General features: G+C 38.4%; 1 protein-coding gene across 1 annotated transcript; it reads left to right on the forward strand.

Moving 5' to 3' along the window:
• Positions 1-3,297: 3,297 nt before the first annotated feature.
• LOC139936529 (fucose-1-phosphate guanylyltransferase-like) lies at positions 3,298-15,765 on the forward strand. Its single transcript, XM_071931364.1, has 4 exons — positions 3,298-3,325; positions 8,048-8,333; positions 9,900-10,067; positions 11,209-15,765. Exons 2-4 carry the CDS (start codon positions 8,252-8,254, stop codon positions 12,741-12,743), a joined length of 1,785 nt encoding a protein of 594 aa, XP_071787465.1. The 5' UTR covers positions 3,298-3,325; positions 8,048-8,251; the 3' UTR covers positions 12,744-15,765.
• The last annotated feature ends 1,805 nt before the right edge of the window (positions 15,766-17,570 follow it).

Raw genomic sequence — 17,570 nt, forward strand, 5'->3', positions numbered from 1 at the left:
GTAATTGTCAACGACTAGCCTTCACAGTTGTTGTATCTCAACATATGCATAAATAAAACAAACCTGTGAAAATTTGAGCTCAATCGGTCATCGAACTTGCGAGATAATAATGAAAGAAAAAACACCCTTGTCACACGAAGTTGTGTGCTAAATCTGAGGTGTCGAAATCAAATTCGTGGAAAACTACTTATTTCTCGAAAACTATGGCACTTCAGAGGGAGCCGTTTCTCACAATGTTTTATACCATCAACCTCTCCCCATTACTCTTCACCAAGAAATGTTTTATGCTAATAATTATTTTGAGTAATTACCAATAGTGTCCACTGCCTTTAATCGTATAAACATAGAACTTGTATTATCACTGAGTGGAACTTGAGTGAGCGGCACTGTTCAACGTTAGATGGGGCCCGCGGTATCATCGCACAAAACCAGATTTGGGGATAGATGTGTGCTTTAGACTCAATGTATACATGGTTAGAGTAACTTGGAAGGAGACTAATAGTATAATCAGTCATTAATCAAAGAGATATTTGTGCTTTTAAACACACAGCTGGTTATTTTTTAGGGGCTAATTATAGCCTTTAGACAAGACGCCCGATGAAACAGCGCAACCGCTCCTATAAAACACTAAGTACTCGTACCAGTATTTGTGTTAGTGGAGTTCCGCTGTTCGTATTGCAGTTAAGGGAGCCGCGAGCACCTTGAGTAAAGGCTAACGAAGGCCATCGTTCACTGAGGTTTAACTAGTTACAAACTTGACGACATGGTGTCCAACTTCCGCATGACGCAATCAAGGTGTTAATTGTGATATAAGTTATAATACTGTAGATATTATTGTATATTGTAGATATTTTTATAGCAATGTCTTCACTATCACGATCAAATAGAGAGCAACTAATTTTTAATAGAGCTTTCGTTTAATGGGAAATTAATTCATAAACACGTGTTTTTTGTGTGTTTTTTTCTTCAAAAAAATAATGTGTGCACGTGACGATCTTTGTTTTAATGTGTGAATTGTGTCTTACCATAGTATTACAGTTTACGTTTTAATATTATTGAGCTAGACACAATACTATTTCATGTTTTTATTGATTAGTTTAAACAAATTGTGAAGTGGAGCCCAACTCAGAACAAGGTATTTGTATTAGACAAGAAACCCGGGCCTTGGTACGACAGATGTGGGTTTTATTTTCAAAATGACCACCCATCTGAAAATGTAGCCATTCTGATCAAAATGTTCATGTCGTGTAAATACCACATTATATACCATCACCGATTAAAAAGTAAATAGGCCTACTAATAAATAATTTTAAAAAATCAAATTTCCTTTTACTAGGCCCTCACTTTTCAAGAAACAAATTATTTTTGTACCATTAATTAAATTACAAAAAAGGTATTGTCGGGACAGAGGTGACGACAGAGTTTTTTTTTTAAAGCTTGTTCCTTATTTTGTTATTGTTAATATTATTATTCATATTTATTGTTGTTATGGTTATTACTGTTGTTATCATTTTTGTCTTTTGTTAATGTTTTTCCACAAAGGTGATGCCTTGATTCCGTCAATTGAGCGTGCAAGTCTCGCGAGTTTTCGAACATTATTTGGGATCAAATTGGTCCAACCGTAGACATGTAAAAGCCGATGGAAATAATGATGATACATCAAGTATAATATTTTCCCCCAAACACCCACATCCACCCCACCTCAACAGGAACGCAGAGTATGTCACAGTATTGTTTGTCAATATAGCTAACCGTAACTACAAAATGATTTTCGGCAAACATTGATTACAAATTTAATTCATGTTTTCGTGTGTTTAAATAATAATTTTGCAAGCCATTAAATTATACCGATTAATAAATACTGTTAGTGCTTAAAAAAAATAACACAAAGGACCGATGTTTTATTTCTGGGTTTCTTGTTTGGCTTATTATTATTTTATTAATAAGTATTACTAGCTACTAAAATGTTTATCTGACACTATTGACTAACAAGGTCATGTACAACAGGCGTCTAGAGATAATAATGTTAAAGTCACCTGGAAATATAATTTTTTTTTCTTTCAAACATAAGAGTATATGCTTACGAACAATAAAACATTTGTTTTAGTAATTGTTTGTCACGATTTATATGTTTAAAAAATATATAAAGTTGTTTGGGGGGCTGACTCCGCCTACCCCTTTTGTGACGTCAATCGATGCAGACTTTGCCTGCAATGCGTATAGTAAACACACGTGCAAAGTACATGTACGTCCAAGTCGTGAGTTGGTACATTTCAAAAAGTGTTTTTCTGCATTCAGCAGCAATACACCTGGTCGGCATTGCCAGAAAAAAACAAAAACAGTTTTTAATTTTTTTTTAAACGTACAAACTCACGACTTGGTCCGTACATGTACTTTGCAATTGTGTTTACTCTACGCATTACAGGCAAAGTCTGCCTCGATTGACGTCACGAACAGCGCCCTCTCGGGTCGGGGTCTACTCTTAAATTTGTAAATAACATAAGAACTGATTTCTTAAAACCTTAGTTAACTGTTTATTCACATTCCACTCATCAAAACACATATATTAGTGACAAAAGCTTTATTTTGAAAAAATACCACTTCCAGGTGACTTTAATGATATGAAGCATATGGAGACATCTTACTACATCACATTTTCTTATTGCGATTGCCGTCATCGAAATAAACACTATAATACTACGTCCACAAAATCAATGACTATGCAATAAAATGGAATCACAATTTTGATGACAATTTCCAAAATAATAAATAATTCATTCTGTATGTCCCTAGTGAAGCGAAGGATTCTCAAAAAAGTGATCTTAAAATGAGTTGGAATTGGGAAAAAAAGGGGTTGACCCTGATTTGAACCAACGACATTCAGGTTAAAGTACATTACAAGCGCTCTACCAACTGAGCTGTCTAGTAGGCCTAGTTCAGGGCCAAATTTTCCAAAACACTTCAGTATTCGGAAGTTTAGGAAATTACACCGGGGTGGGTATTTTTATTTGGAGGGAGAATAACTTGGCAGGCCCTGAGGCTGGGACCCCCCCCCCCCCCCCCAATGTATCAAATAAAATCTAACAAAACAGAAGATACAAGTTAAATAGTCAACCAATAACATCACCTTTGCTGTAAAAAGCTGTGAGATTTCCAAGTATTAATTCGTGTGTTGTGGTTTACTTCGCACTGCATTTTGTTATGCCATGCGAGTTAGGGGATGCACCCACAAGTGCACGCAGTATTTTTTATGGAGTCCTTACACAGCGCCCTCAAGAGCTTTCAAAACAATTACACAAGCATTGACTGGGTTAAATAACGTGAGGTGAGTGTGTTTTTGTTTACTTCCGTATTTTTTTATATCAAACGTAATTATTGGAATACAAGATTATGACAAATCCAAACAGCAACATACGGGGACATGGAAATGATGTGTAGTTAACTTCTAAGAATGCAGTTGTCCTCGTAAACGTAGTTTTAGTAGATTATAATGTGAGTAAGATCAAGTTCAACATGATGATCAACACTAGCACTACATACACGGCAAAAGCAGCACAAAGTCACAACACTCCCCATTCACTCAGTCAGAAAAATCTACCCGTCTGACTCAACTGTACTCGTACTACCCGTAGTCGTAAATCATGGTACAGTAGTAGTGTATCACGCCACCACTTTTTCGTTCAATATAAAACAATATAGTATCAAAAAATTTACCTTTAATGACCCATATCCCTTTTTGTTAAAAAGTGAGTGAAAAGGTGGTGGCAGGATACGGAAAGTAAATCCCTTTAAAACCTCCATGATTGTACAAAATACAAAAGGCTACAACAATACACTTTCGTACAAAAATACTTGATAATGTAAACTTTGGGTTAGTTTACCCTCCATCGTGATCCTTCCAAAAGTTGTAGACGGGGAAGGACTAGTTAGAAAGTCTAAGGGACCCAGGGATGTTGTTACAACACCAGTTTAAAGTCATGAGCTATGATTGTATCACAGTAAGGTGTGTTTGTAAGCATTGCACTATGCATGGGAAAGATTTGTTTACTCCACCTATGGAGGCACAGCAGAGTGAATGATCACAAGCACTAGGCAACTTCACATGCTTTTAAAAACACTGGAAACTATTGGTTATGCCAAAGACCAGTCTTCTCACTTGGTGTATCCATAATGAGGAGTCGAAATCAGGGAGCCATCAGTTCGCGCGAGAGCAGTGATCTCGGGAGAGCACTATCTCAGCGCATGTGTATCTCAACATATGCATCAAGTAACAAACCTGTGAAAATCTGAGCTCAAGTGGTCGTCGGAATTGCTAGATTACTATGAAGAAAATAAAAACCTTGTTGTCACCTGAAGTTGTGTGCTTTCAGATGCTTGATTTTGAGACCTCAAACTCTAAACTTGAGGTCTCGAAATCAAATTCGTAACAATTTACTTCTTTCTTGAAAACTACGTCACTTCAGAGGGAGCCGTTTCTCACAATGTTTTATACTAGCAACCTCTCCCCATTACTCGTTACCAAGAAAGGTTTTATGCCAATAATTATTTTGAGTAATTACCAATAGTGTCCACTGCCTTTAATGCTTCAAGTTTGAGGAATGTAAGTTAGCATAATGGCTGTATACAATATGAACATCAGATCAGAAGTTACCTTCAAATGCTCAAATCTTACCCCCACCCCTACCCTCACACTAAACGCCTACCTCACACCCAGCCCCTGCCCATAGACTCAACGCCAGCTACCCTTATACTCAACGCCCGCCTACCCTTATACTCGCGCCCCCCCACCCTAATACTCAATCCCCAGCCCTTCTCAATGCCCCCTCCCCTATACTCACGCCCCCACCCTTATACTCAATGCCCAGCCCAACCCTTATACTCAATGCCCCCCTACCCTTACACTCAACGCCCCTACCCTTATACTCAATGCCCCCTACCCTTACACTCAACGCCCCTACCCTTATACTCAATGCCCCCCCACCCCCCACCCTTACACTCAATGCCCCCTACCCTTATACTGGTGCCCAACCCCTTCCCTTATACTCAATGCCCAGCCCAACCCTTATACTCAATGCCCCCCCCTACCCTTACACTCAACGCCCCTACCCTTATACTCAACGCCCCCCACCCCTCCCCTTACTCAATGCCCCCTACCCTTATACTCAACGCCCCCCACCCCCCACCCTTACACTCAACGCCCCCTACCCTTATACTGGTGCCCAACCCCTACCCTTATACTCAATGCCCAGCCCAACCCTTATACTCAATGCCCCCCCTACCCTTACACTCAACGCCCCTACCCTTATACTCAACGCCCCCCACCCCTCCCCTTACTCAATGCCCCCTACCCTTATACTCAACGCCCCCCACCCCCCACCCTTACACTCAACGCCCCCTACCCTTATACTGGTGCCCAACCCCTACCCTTATACTCAATGCCCAGCCCAACCCTTATACTCAATGCCCCCCCTACCCTTACACTCAACGCCCTTACCCTTATACTCAACGCCCCCCACCCCCCACCCTTACACTCAACGCCCCCTACCCTTATACTGGTGCCCAACCCCTACCCTTATACTCAATGCCCAGCCCAACCCTTATACTCAATGCCCCCCCTACCCTTACACTCAACGCCCCTACCCTTATACTCAACGCCCCCCACCCCTCCCCTTACTCAATGCCCCCTACCCTTATACTCAACGCCCCCCACCCCCCACCCTTACACTCAACGCCCCCTACCCTTATACTGGTGCCCAACCCCTACCCTTATACTCAATGCCCAGCCCAACCCTTATACTCAATGCCCCCCCTACCCTTACACTCAACGCCCCTACCCTTATACTCAACGCCCCCCACCCCTCCCCTTACTCAATGCCCCCTACCCTTATACTCAACGCCCCCCACCCCCCACCCTTACACTCAACGCCCCCTACCCTTATACTGGTGCCCAACCCCTACCCTTATACTCAATGCCCAGCCCAACCCTTATACTCAATGCCCCCCCTACCCTTACACTCAACGCCCTTACCCTTATACTCAACGCCCCCCACCCCCCACCCTTACACTCAACGCCCCCTACCCTTATACTGGTGCCCAACCCCTACCCTTATACTCAATGCCCAGCCCAACCCTTATACTCAATGCCCCCCCTACCCTTGCACTCAACGCCCTTACCCTTATACTCAATGCCCCCCCCTACCCTTACACTCAACACCCCCACCCTTATACTCAACGCCCGCTACCCTTATACTGGTGCCCAACCCCTACCCTTATACTCAATGCCCAGCCCAACCCTTATACTAGAAGCCCCCTACCCTTATACTCAACGCTCCCTACCCTTCTACTCAAAGCCCACCCTCACCCCACCCCACCCACCCTCACCCCACCCCACCCAACCCCTACCCTCACAGTAAACATCTGCACCTGTATAACATGGTATAACTAATATGGTAAGTGCAGTACACCATTCATTAAAGACACTGGACACCTTTTGTAATTGTCATAGACCAGTCTTTCACTAGGTGTATCTCAACATATGCACAAAACAAATGTGTGTAAATTTCAACTCAATTGGTTGTCAAAGTTGCAAGACAATAATGGCAGAAAAAACACCATTGTCACACGAAGTTGTGTGCTTTCAGATACTTGATTTCGGGAGGTCTTGAAATCAAATTCAAATATTTTAGTGAGAAACAACTTCTTTCTCGAAAATGATGTTACTTCAGAGGGAGCAATTTCTCACAATGTTTTATATTATCAACATCTCTCCATTGGTTGCTAACAAGTAAGTTTTTATGCTAACAATTATTTTGAGCAATTACTAATAGTATCCGGTGCCTTTAATACTTGTATGATCATGTTATGACAAAGAACTTCCCCTACACTTTGGCCTGGAGAAGAAAATCTACAAGTTCACAAAATGTCAATTATATAAAAAGAATATGTACATAAGACTGAAAAACATCCAAACAAGGCCACATAATAACACTTATGTAAACAGAAACTAATACATAAGACTTCATCAAATTTATTTCTTACACAACGTGGTCAGGCCAAGCAAACAAATAAACTAGTTTCTCGTCACAAACATCAGATTAAAGGGTCTATGTAACACAAAACACAATGTTCACAGATTTCGTTACACTTAACCAGTTATGGTATGTTATGGTATAATACATGTACCATAACTACATTTTTATATGCTAAAATAATATTCGTCTCACTGAGACGAAAATTATTTTGTGACTTGTTTTACTCATTTTTCAAAAACTACAGCACACCAGTAAGTGTTATTTGAAGGGTAGCTTTCTACTCGTAATCTTTTACCAGCTAAGTTTAAAGGCAGTGGACACTATTGGTAATTGTCAAAGACTAGCCTTCACAGTTGGTGTATCTCAACATATGCATAAAATAACAAACCTGTGAAAATTTGAACTCAATCGGTCATCAAAGTTGCGAGATAATAATGAAAGAAGAAAACACCCTTGTCACACGAAGTTGTGTGCGTTTAGATGGTTGATTTCGAGACCTCACGTTCTAAACTTGAGGTCTCGAAATCAAATTCGTGGAAAATTACTTCTTTCTCCAAAACTATTACTTCAGAGGGAGCGGTTTCTCACAATGTTTTATACCACCAACCTCTCCCCATTACTTGTCACCAAGAAAGGTTTTATGCGAATAATTATTTTGAGTAATTACCAATAGTGTCCACTGCCTTTAATGTAAATTTGTGAACATTAAAAAAAGTACTTGAATCCTTGAATCAAGGCACAAAAGAATGGACATTTCCAAGTCATTTGATCATATAATGATAGTCTCTGTACGCAGTTTGTAATAAGTGGCATATAATTAGGTAAAGGAGTGTACTTGCTCAAGTCAAAGGCTCTAGGGGAATAAACCTTCTTGGAATTCAAATAAGGGAAAAAAGTCGCAGAGGGAAACAAGTTTTTTTTCTCCCTCACTTATGAAACAGCCATCTGAACCTGATACCATGGTGATAACAAATGGCACTTTGGAATACAATTTCCCATCCCCTTTTCCTTGTAAGGGTCTGGATACTGAACTGGCTAATGAGCACCGAAAGACTTATGCAACTGCATCAACGAGCCTTCTCTATAAATTCTACATGTGGCACTAGACGCTAGTCAGAGGAGCGTTGAGTGTGTTAGCGGATGGTGCGGAGTTTGATTGAGCTCTTCGACTTTCTACTACTAGAGTTAGTCTGCTTTATTCGGGGAGGTATTTAGTTGAAATGGAGACGAAGACAGGAGATCCTACTCAGCGTATCCAGATAGCTACTGCTAAGAGGATACAGAAGTATCAACAACTTCAAGGTACAGCCAAAAATTAATTATTTGATTGTAAACCAAATTATGTATTCCATCATTTTAAAGTTTGTTTAAAGACACTGGACACCTTTGTGTATCTCAACATATGCACAAAATAACAAACCTGTGAAAATTTGAACTCAATTGGTCGCCGACATGGCAAGATAATTATGGGGAAAAAAGCACCCTTGTCGCACAAATTTTGTGCTTTCAGATGCTTGGATTTCGAGACCTCAAAATCTAATTCTGAGGTCTTGAAATCAAATTCGTGGAAAATTACGTTACTTCAGAGGGAGCCGTTTCTCACAATGTTTTATTTTATCAACAGCTCTCTATTGCTCATTACCAAGTTGGTTTTTATGCTAAAAATTATTTTGAGTAATTTCCAATAGTGTCCACTGCCTTTAATCAATAACCAATCAGCTGAAAATATACCGAGTTTACAGTGCTAACGCACATCGATGTATTATGGTAACCCTAACCCAAAATGAATATTCTTTATCCCTGATGCAAATTTAACTTGTACCCGATTATGTCATTCTACCTAATGGCTGTGGGAATGGTTTTTATTTTAGTAAAACATTTCAAGTATAATCAAAATCATTTTCCATTCAGCACCAAACTGTATCAAGTCGAAGTGGTTTTGCTTGGCTATACAGTGGGATGTACATGTATGTTTAATTTTATTGAAAATTTGCCATTGGGATAAAGAATATTCATTTTGATTTTTACCCATGTACACTGATGTGTGTTAGCACTGTAAACTCACTACTTTCCTGAGCTCTGTGAAAAAAATCACTGACATATAGATGGATTGCAATATGTGTCATCGACCGACATCAAATAATGAAGACTAAGTGCCTCATTACTTAGTGCGAATATATACCCCGTGTTGCATGGATTTTACCTAACGTTCAACTTGACAGAACAGAATTGTATTGTGCACGGCTTCGGCTCACGTACTGTAATACTACTTAGTGTAGTATTCTGTGTTGTTCATGTGATTACGTCAATAATCACGCCTATTGCATGGGCTGTAAGGTTTCAAAAGTGAAGCGGAAACTATATATTTTTAACTACTGTAATGACTCTGTAAATAGACCTTCGGGTCACAAAGTTTGTCAATTTAAATAAAATTCAAATTAAATTAAGGTCGTTAAAAAAAAGTTTCTGTTTGAAAGATTTGCAAAAAATAAAATTTATTTTAAGTTTGTCAGTCACGCTTTGATTTATTCAAACCTTATACTTTCTGTAACTGCTAATTCAAGTAAATCAAAGAGAAAGAGCATGCTGTAGTGCGAAAACTGATTATCATCTGGAGCTGAAATTTGAAATTTGAGCTTGTTAAGCCAGGCTGATTTGACACGGAATGACCCTTTAACAGATTGAGTTTTGTTAGCAACTCTTGTTAATTCTGTTATAGGATATTCAACTGTTTGAGTTTTGTTCTGTTTTTGGTTGAACCCCCAAAACAATTTTAAGAACATTTGAACTTATTTTTATTTTGATCTTGTTAGTTTGACATACTTAATAAACTGAAAATAATATTGGCATATTATTCCCTGATTACAGGTAAAGAAGTTGGAGAGTTCCCTTTCTGGGACATTGTTGCAATTGGTGCAGGGGATAGAACCCAGAAGCTGGCACTTGAGCTACAACTACAAGAGAAATTAGCACTAGAACAACTGCCTCTTGGCGTAGATTACTGTGTGATTGCTGATCCGGGTGCAGAAAAAATAGGTACAAAAATCTGAGTTTTTTTGTTTTTTTAATGTTTAATGGTACTGGAAACTTTTGGTTATAATTCAAAATAATTATTTGCATAAAAAACTTACTTGGTAACGAGCAATGGAGAGTTGTTGATGGTATAAAACATTGTGAGAAACGGCTCTCTCTAAAGTAACATAAATTTTGAGGATGTAATTTCTCACTCAATTAATAAAGATTTCATGCATGAAGCCTTTTATTAAACATCTAAAAGCACACAAATTTGTGCAACAAGAGTGTTTTCTCTTTCATTTTTTTCTTGCAAATGCGATGACCAATTGGGTCCAACATTTCATAGTTTGTTATTTTATGCTTATGTTTGGTTACACCAAGTGAGAATACTGGTCTTTGACATTTACCAAAGGTGTCCAGTGCCTTTAAATGATATTGTCAGTGGCGCCATGAAACAAAAGATGGAGAGTTTCATTTTGAGAAAACAAAATGTTAAACTTGGTGATATTTTGTGTGGTTCATTTAATATTCTTTGCAGGAATATTTTGCGAACCATTAGGTCTGTAAATAGACATGACAAATATTTGGAAGTGCTTTTGTGTATACTCAAATTAGTTACAAAAATAAACATGTCACTTCATAAAACTTAATTTGGTGAGTTCATTTGTACAAAGTGCATAATGGCATGTATGAAAACGTTGTGAAACTTTTACGACATGTCCAATGTGTGCAAGCATTGAATGAAAAACCACTCGGACACTTAACTTTGTAGAATTTTTTTTCTGGGTTTTGTTTTGGAAATGTGCACTTTTTTGCTTGTGTTTGATATGGGTTATAAAATTATAAAGTTATGCTTGCTGCAAAATGCACAATGAAAAGAGTGCATATTTAGAACTTAACACAATCATGCTGATTCAAGACATGTTATCATACGTTAGACAAGTTATGTTATGTTTTAAACTCTCAAATCCAGACTTCACATAAGGCTTTGTTTCTTGTTTTAACTATTTAACAAAAGCTGATGGGCATGAGATTTGGCACAAAAGACTTTGTTGTTTGGTTGTTAATTAACATTGAAAACAGATTTGAAGTTTTAGTAAACCAGGTTAAGTGAGTACTGTGGCGCAAAGTTTGAACTTTTATTTATTTATCTCTGATACAGGTGATGGAGGATCCCTACTGGCAATTCTCCAATGTCTTAAAGAAACATATCGAGACAAGTTGACAACGAAGAAGGTCTTAGTCATGCCGACAGGTGGATACAGCCAACGTCTTCCAAGTGCCAGCCTCCTGGGGAAGCTTTTCCTTGATGTACCTGTTGGTGATCCATCCTTACAGATGTTTGACATTAAATTAGCTCTGACCATCGACTACCCAGCGAAGATGACTGCAGGAATCTTCCTGGTGGCTGCAGACGCTTTTGAACTTTATGACGATGAAGATTCTCCAGAATGGTCATTCAGCTCACCTGGAGTAACAGCTCTTGGGCACCCGTCACCACTAAGCATCGGCACAGGACATGGTGTATTCCTCCTCCCAACCAGGCAAGGCCCAAGCCCTTCAGTCGAGGTTGTATCAGCGCTGAAGTTCCTGCACAAGCAGTCTGAGGAGATGTTACGCAAGGAAGGGGCACTCTTGCCGAAAGAGTTCTGCAATGGCATCGGCACAGACACTGACATGGTCCTCACAGACAGTTGCTATTACATGGACTTCACAACGGCCTTAAAATTGCGAGATCTGTACTATGATGAATCTCCCTTGCGCTGTGAGATTGATGGTTACGGAGATATTTTGCAGCCCCTTGGTTCTCAAGCTTCCACGGATTACATTAGTAATACTGCAAACAAGACTAAAGTCACCGCAAATCTCACAAGCATGCGGCACAAGATATATGACATCCTCCAGGGTACACCTCTCAATGTTGCCGTCATGCAGCACTCGCACTTCTACCACATTGGGACCACCAATGAATACCTGGACCACATCTGCAACAAGACATCTCTAGCTAAAGAACTTGGTTTCCTACGCTACACACCAAGTGATCCAGAGGCTCACCAAAGTGAGCCTGCGAAATCTCCTACCGGCCAGGAGAAGGTTGAATGGGCATGCGTCATGAACTCCGTCTGCCCAGAAGGCTCTCAGATCCATGACAGGTGTGTGGTAGAGTACTCTGTTTTCAAATCACCAGTGAAGGTTGAGAGTAACAGCATTGTCAGCAACTGCTGCATTGGAGCTGCACCTGATGGCAACCTCGTCAAGATTCCCGGAAGCACCTTCCTATACACCGCTTGCATCTCAAATGGTACAGCCAAGAAAGAGTTTGTCACTGTTGCTTTCGGCATCCAAGACAACATGAAGAAAGTTGTGCAAGCCAACAGCATAGCAGAGTTGTCTATATTCGGAAGGTCCTTTGAGGCAATTTGTGGGACTAGTCTAGAGCAAGTTGAAGGTCTTCTGTTTCCACAGAAGACGCCTCGGGATCTGTGGCATGCCAAGTTGTTTGAGCCATCTTCAACAATGGAAGATGCCTTTGCCTCTACCATGGACCTGGTAGACAAAATGACTGATGCATCACTGTGGGAACCAACAGCGAGTGACTGGGAGAGTCGACTTTCAATGGCAGACCTTATTCAGAGCAAGGATATCTTTGGCTTGCTAGACTACAAGCGTAAGGTGTTAAAGGATAGTAAAACCTAAAGATCTAAAAACTCACAGGTTTTGAAAAAAAAAATATTTCACATAAAACATCTTTAAAGCGTATCCACAGTATTTGTTGTTTGTTAAGCACCAGTATTCGCACTTTATGTTGTCCCAACATTTGTACATGAAATAATAATTTGTGATTTTTGTCAACATTGAAATTCATACAGGAATAAATACAAATATGAATAGTAGACTTGTGTAAAACCTCTTTAAAGGGAGTGTTGGCTCTGAAAAGGGCCGGTTTGGTCTCGACTTGTCAAACAGTATACATGTATACTGCTCGGCTTCATGTAGTCATTGGAGACCCAAGAAAATAGTGGCACAAATCCTTACATGTTTTCACTGTTTCAATATGGACTTTTTGGAGTCTCGCAAGATCTTTACTCATTTCTCAAAAGTCATTGTATGTCAAGCAGAAATTTATTTTAAGGGAAGATTCCCACTGTGACAATAGTTGTAACTTCATTGTTTTTATCAGTCTCACCGATGGTGTACCTCATTATGAACTGGAGCAGTACAAAAATGTTCGCATTTAGATATATGTTTGTCTCTTGTAGGCTTTCATATTCAAACAAATTTCTTCAAATAAGATCTGCTTTGACCCCTAGTATTCACAATAAAAACTTGGCAAACATTAATATTTGTAAAGTTTTTACTGCAAAAAAAACAAAAAAAACAAAACAAGTAATAGGTGTTGGCTTTGTTGAATAGAACTTGCAATGTTTCAACTAGTGTACTCACACTGTCAATATGAAACTGCTAAAATTGACACTTTTTGCAGATAACGTTTTTGGACATGACATAAATCCCTACTCACTGTGAATGTACAGTATGTAATATTATTTACCTGAAGAAGTATCAGCTTTGTTATTTGTCAAGTTTATTGGGAAAAAATTAAAATCATATAACATTACTTTCAGTAGACTTGCGTTAAAGGCAGTGGACACTATTATTACTCAGAATAATTATTATCATAAAACCTTACTTGGTAAAAAGTAATGGGGAGAGGTTGATAGTATAAAACATTGTGAGAAACGGCTCCCTCTGAAGTGACGTAGTTTTCGAGAAAAAGAAGTAATTTTCTGCGAATTTGATTTCAAAACCTCAGATTAAGGAATTTGAGGTCTTGAAATCAAGCATCTGAAAGCACACATTCTCGTGTGAAAAGGGTGTTTTTTCTTTCATTATTATCTCGCAACTTCGACGACCAATTGAGCTCAAATTTTCACAGGTTTGTTATTTTATGCATATGTTGAGATACACCAAGTGAGAAGACTGGTCTTTGACAATTACCAATAGTGTCCAGTGTCTTTAATCCATTGTACATGGTAAAATAATTTTTATCTCACTGAGACAAAAAGAAATGTTATTAAATTGTTTTACTCATTCCCCCCCCCCCCCCAAAAAAAAAAAAACAGCACCACAGCAAGTTAATATTTGTAAGTTTCATTGTAAGTTCATTGTAAATCTGTTTAAGTTTTTGTTTTGTGTTGTACAAAAATTAACCAAAACCCTTCGAAATGGTAATATAATCACTTTTTTGAAATGCACTTTGTCAATAAGCAGCCAGGCTCATGTATAAAACATTATGTAATGGAACCAAAATTGTTGTATTCAGCTCCCAATTGTAACGCTAACTAAGAAACATCTGAACTTTGTGAAGATTTGTATGTTAAATGTAAAAAGATTGAACTGGGTTAAAATAGGTTTCAGAGGCGTTTTTTGTGTGGTTTTAATGTTGCTATCTTTGTATTAAAGGCAGTGGACACTATTGGTAATTACTCAAAATATTTATTAGCATAAATCCTTTCTTGGTGACGAGTTATGGGGAGAGGTTGATGGTATAAAACATTGTGAGAAACGGCTCACTCTGAAGTGCCATAGTTTTCGAGAAAGAAGTAATTTTCCACGAATTTGATTTCGAGACCTCAGGTTTAGAACTTGAGGTCTCGAAATCAACCATCTAAACGCACACAACTTCGTGTGACAAGGGTGTATTTTATTTTTCATAATTATCTCGCAAGTTTGATGACCGATTGAGCTCAAATTTTCACAGGTTTGTTATTTTATGCATATGTTGAGATACACCAACTGTGAAGGCTAGTCTTTGACAATTACCAATAGTGTCCACTGCCTTTAAACACAAGTAATTTATTATAACTGAATGTGACTACGAATGTGAAGATTTCACTAACCGAGAAATGCACAAAACTAACCTACATGTATTGTGAACTATGACATCCACCTACATGTACAATGATATTTTATGTGGTAATCAACAAACTAATATATGTATATTATTTCACGATACCTGTTTGTTGTATAAGCATTAAGTATCTTTTTCTTATAGCCATAGAAAAATGGAAAGCAGCTTCTGAAAATTTCTTCAGCTTTTCAGGTAAAATTTATAAACAACTCAAGGCCCCACCGCCACCGATAACTTTCACAGAAGTGGATCTGTGAAATTCATACAAAAAGCATTCAGACGCCTTCTTCCTGGGCCCCATTTTCATATAGCTGCTTACATTTTGTGCTTAGTAAAAGGTAGCAGGATACCAGTCAAAAATGGTGCATGTAATAAGGTATTTTTGCTGATAACCTTATTCTAGTAAGCATTATTGTGTTGTGCTTAAAACTACTTGTTGTGCTTATAAGCAGCTGTATTGAATTGGGCCCTGTTCACTAAAAGGCTTGAACATTGATGCACAATGTTTTGTTTATGATTAAAGGGTGGTGAAATGGATTATAGTAATATTTATTTTGCATGAATTATCGGAGGGCTTTAAATGTATTTGTTCAAAACTTATAAATGTAAATGATGAAGGTAATAACACTTTTGAGTGTTATTAAAACACTTTTGAGTGTTATTAAAATATTATTAATAAACACAATGTATTACTTTCACAAATGAATGTGTTGTCTACACTTTGTGGTCTCAATATATTTATGTAGGAGTTATAGATTATTTTTACAATTCCAGGTTGGCGCTTGTTATAATGAGTTCCTTGGACTTTTTGGGGGATTTTTCAAATGGAACTTTATGGCTTCAAAACAATCTTAAAACAATATACAAATAATTGAGCTGTTTCTTTGAATTTACAAATCAGATTCTAAGAAAATCAAATCTTCACAACAGCAGCATTACTGATGAAATATTTTCTTGGGCAGTTTGGGAAATAACTGACTTATGGAGATTTAAAACATACAAAGTGTATAAATTGAGGACTGGTTTACTCCAGAGGAATTCTGAGAAAATCAGAATCCAAGAAAATAAAATCCTCACAGAAGACAGTATTACATAATTATGAAATATTTTATTGGGCAGTTTAGTGCAATCAAGTGGCTTGAAGTAGATCGGGGACTGGTTTACTCCAGAGGAAATCTGAGAAAATCAGAATCCAAGAAAGTAAAACCCTCACAGACGAGAGTATTACATATGAACTATTTTCTTGGGCAGTTTGGTGCAATCAACTGACTTGAAGTAGTAGATTGGGGACTGGTTTACTCCAGGGGAAATCTGAGAAAATTAGAATCTAAGAAACTCAAATCCTCACAGACGACAGTATTATATATGAAATATTTTATTGGGCAGTTTGGTGCAATTACTGACTTCGAGATCCAAAATAATTATACAAAGTATATAGATTGAGGACTGGTTTACTCCAGAGGAAATCTGAGAAAATCAGAATCCAAGAAAATGAAACCCTCACAGACGACGGTATTACATAATTATGAAATACTTTATTGGGCAGTTTGGTGCAATCAACTGACTTGAAGTAGATTGGGGACTGGTTTACTCCAGGGGAAATATGAGAAAATTATAATCTTAAAGGAACACGTTGCCTTGGATCGGACGAGTTGGTCAAAACAAAAGCCCTGTAACCGTTTTTTATATAATGCATATGGTTGGAAAGATGTTTTAAAAGTAGCATACAATGATCCACACAAGTTTGCCTCGAAATTGCGTGGTTTCCCTTCTACTGTGCGAACTATCACCGTCGGTCATTTATGGGGGTCAAAATTTTGACCCCCATAAATGGCCGACGTGTTAGTCGACGAGGTAAAAGGAAAACCACGCAATTTCGAGGCATGTTTGTGTGGATCATTGTATTCTACTTTTACAACATCTTTCTACCCATATGCATTTTATAAAAAACGGTTACAAACGTTTTTCAAAGACCAACTCGACCGATCCAAGGCAACGTGTTCCTTTAAGAAACTCAAATCCTCACAGACGACAGTATTATATATGAAGTGTTTTCTTATGCAGTTTGGTGAAATTACCGACTTATGGAAATCAAAAATATACAAAGTATGAATTATGAGTACTGGTTACTGTCTTCCCGACCATCAAAACTCATCAAAACCATGACTTCACTTACAGCAAAACATTGCTTGTTAACTTAAACACAATACGCCCTCTGTTGTCCACAATACTGTATTTATGACAAAGGCTATTATTGAAGTCAGTAATTGCCCAAACTGTCAAAGAAAAGACCTGAGGACTAGTTACTCCCTTCCCCACCACCAAAACTCATCAAAACCATTACTTCACAATAAAGCAAAACATTGCTCGTAAACTTGAACGCAGTACGCCCTCTGTTGTCCACAAACCTTTATTATAATAATTTATGACAAAGGCTATTATTGTTTGCATGAGTGGGCGGAAGTTCCCAGAAGTATAAGAAAAGGAATAGCTTGTTATTGAGACGCGACGTCCAGGGGTTAACACGTGGGCGCACAGGACAAAAGGTGGCTGACCTAATAACAACATGGCTTCCTAAATCCAACATCCCTAAACTAATGTTCATTTCCCGCTGA

This window comes from Asterias amurensis, chromosome 4 (genome assembly GCF_032118995.1).
Source record: "Asterias amurensis chromosome 4, ASM3211899v1".
NCBI classification, from domain to species: Eukaryota; Metazoa; Echinodermata; class Asteroidea; order Forcipulatida; family Asteriidae; genus Asterias; species Asterias amurensis.

Bases quoted from the DNA above. Each gene is read 5' to 3' on its own strand.
- LOC139936529 (XM_071931364.1), top strand. From the start codon at position 8,252: ATGGAGACGAAGACAGGAGATCCTACTCAGCGTATCCAGATAGCTACT. The intron at 8,334-9,899 runs GTACAGCCAAAA...CCCTGATTACAG, and splicing joins GAAGTATCAACAACTTCAAG to GTAAAGAAGTTGGAGAGTTC. The intron at 10,068-11,208 runs GTACAAAAATCT...TCTCTGATACAG, and splicing joins TCCGGGTGCAGAAAAAATAG to GTGATGGAGGATCCCTACTG.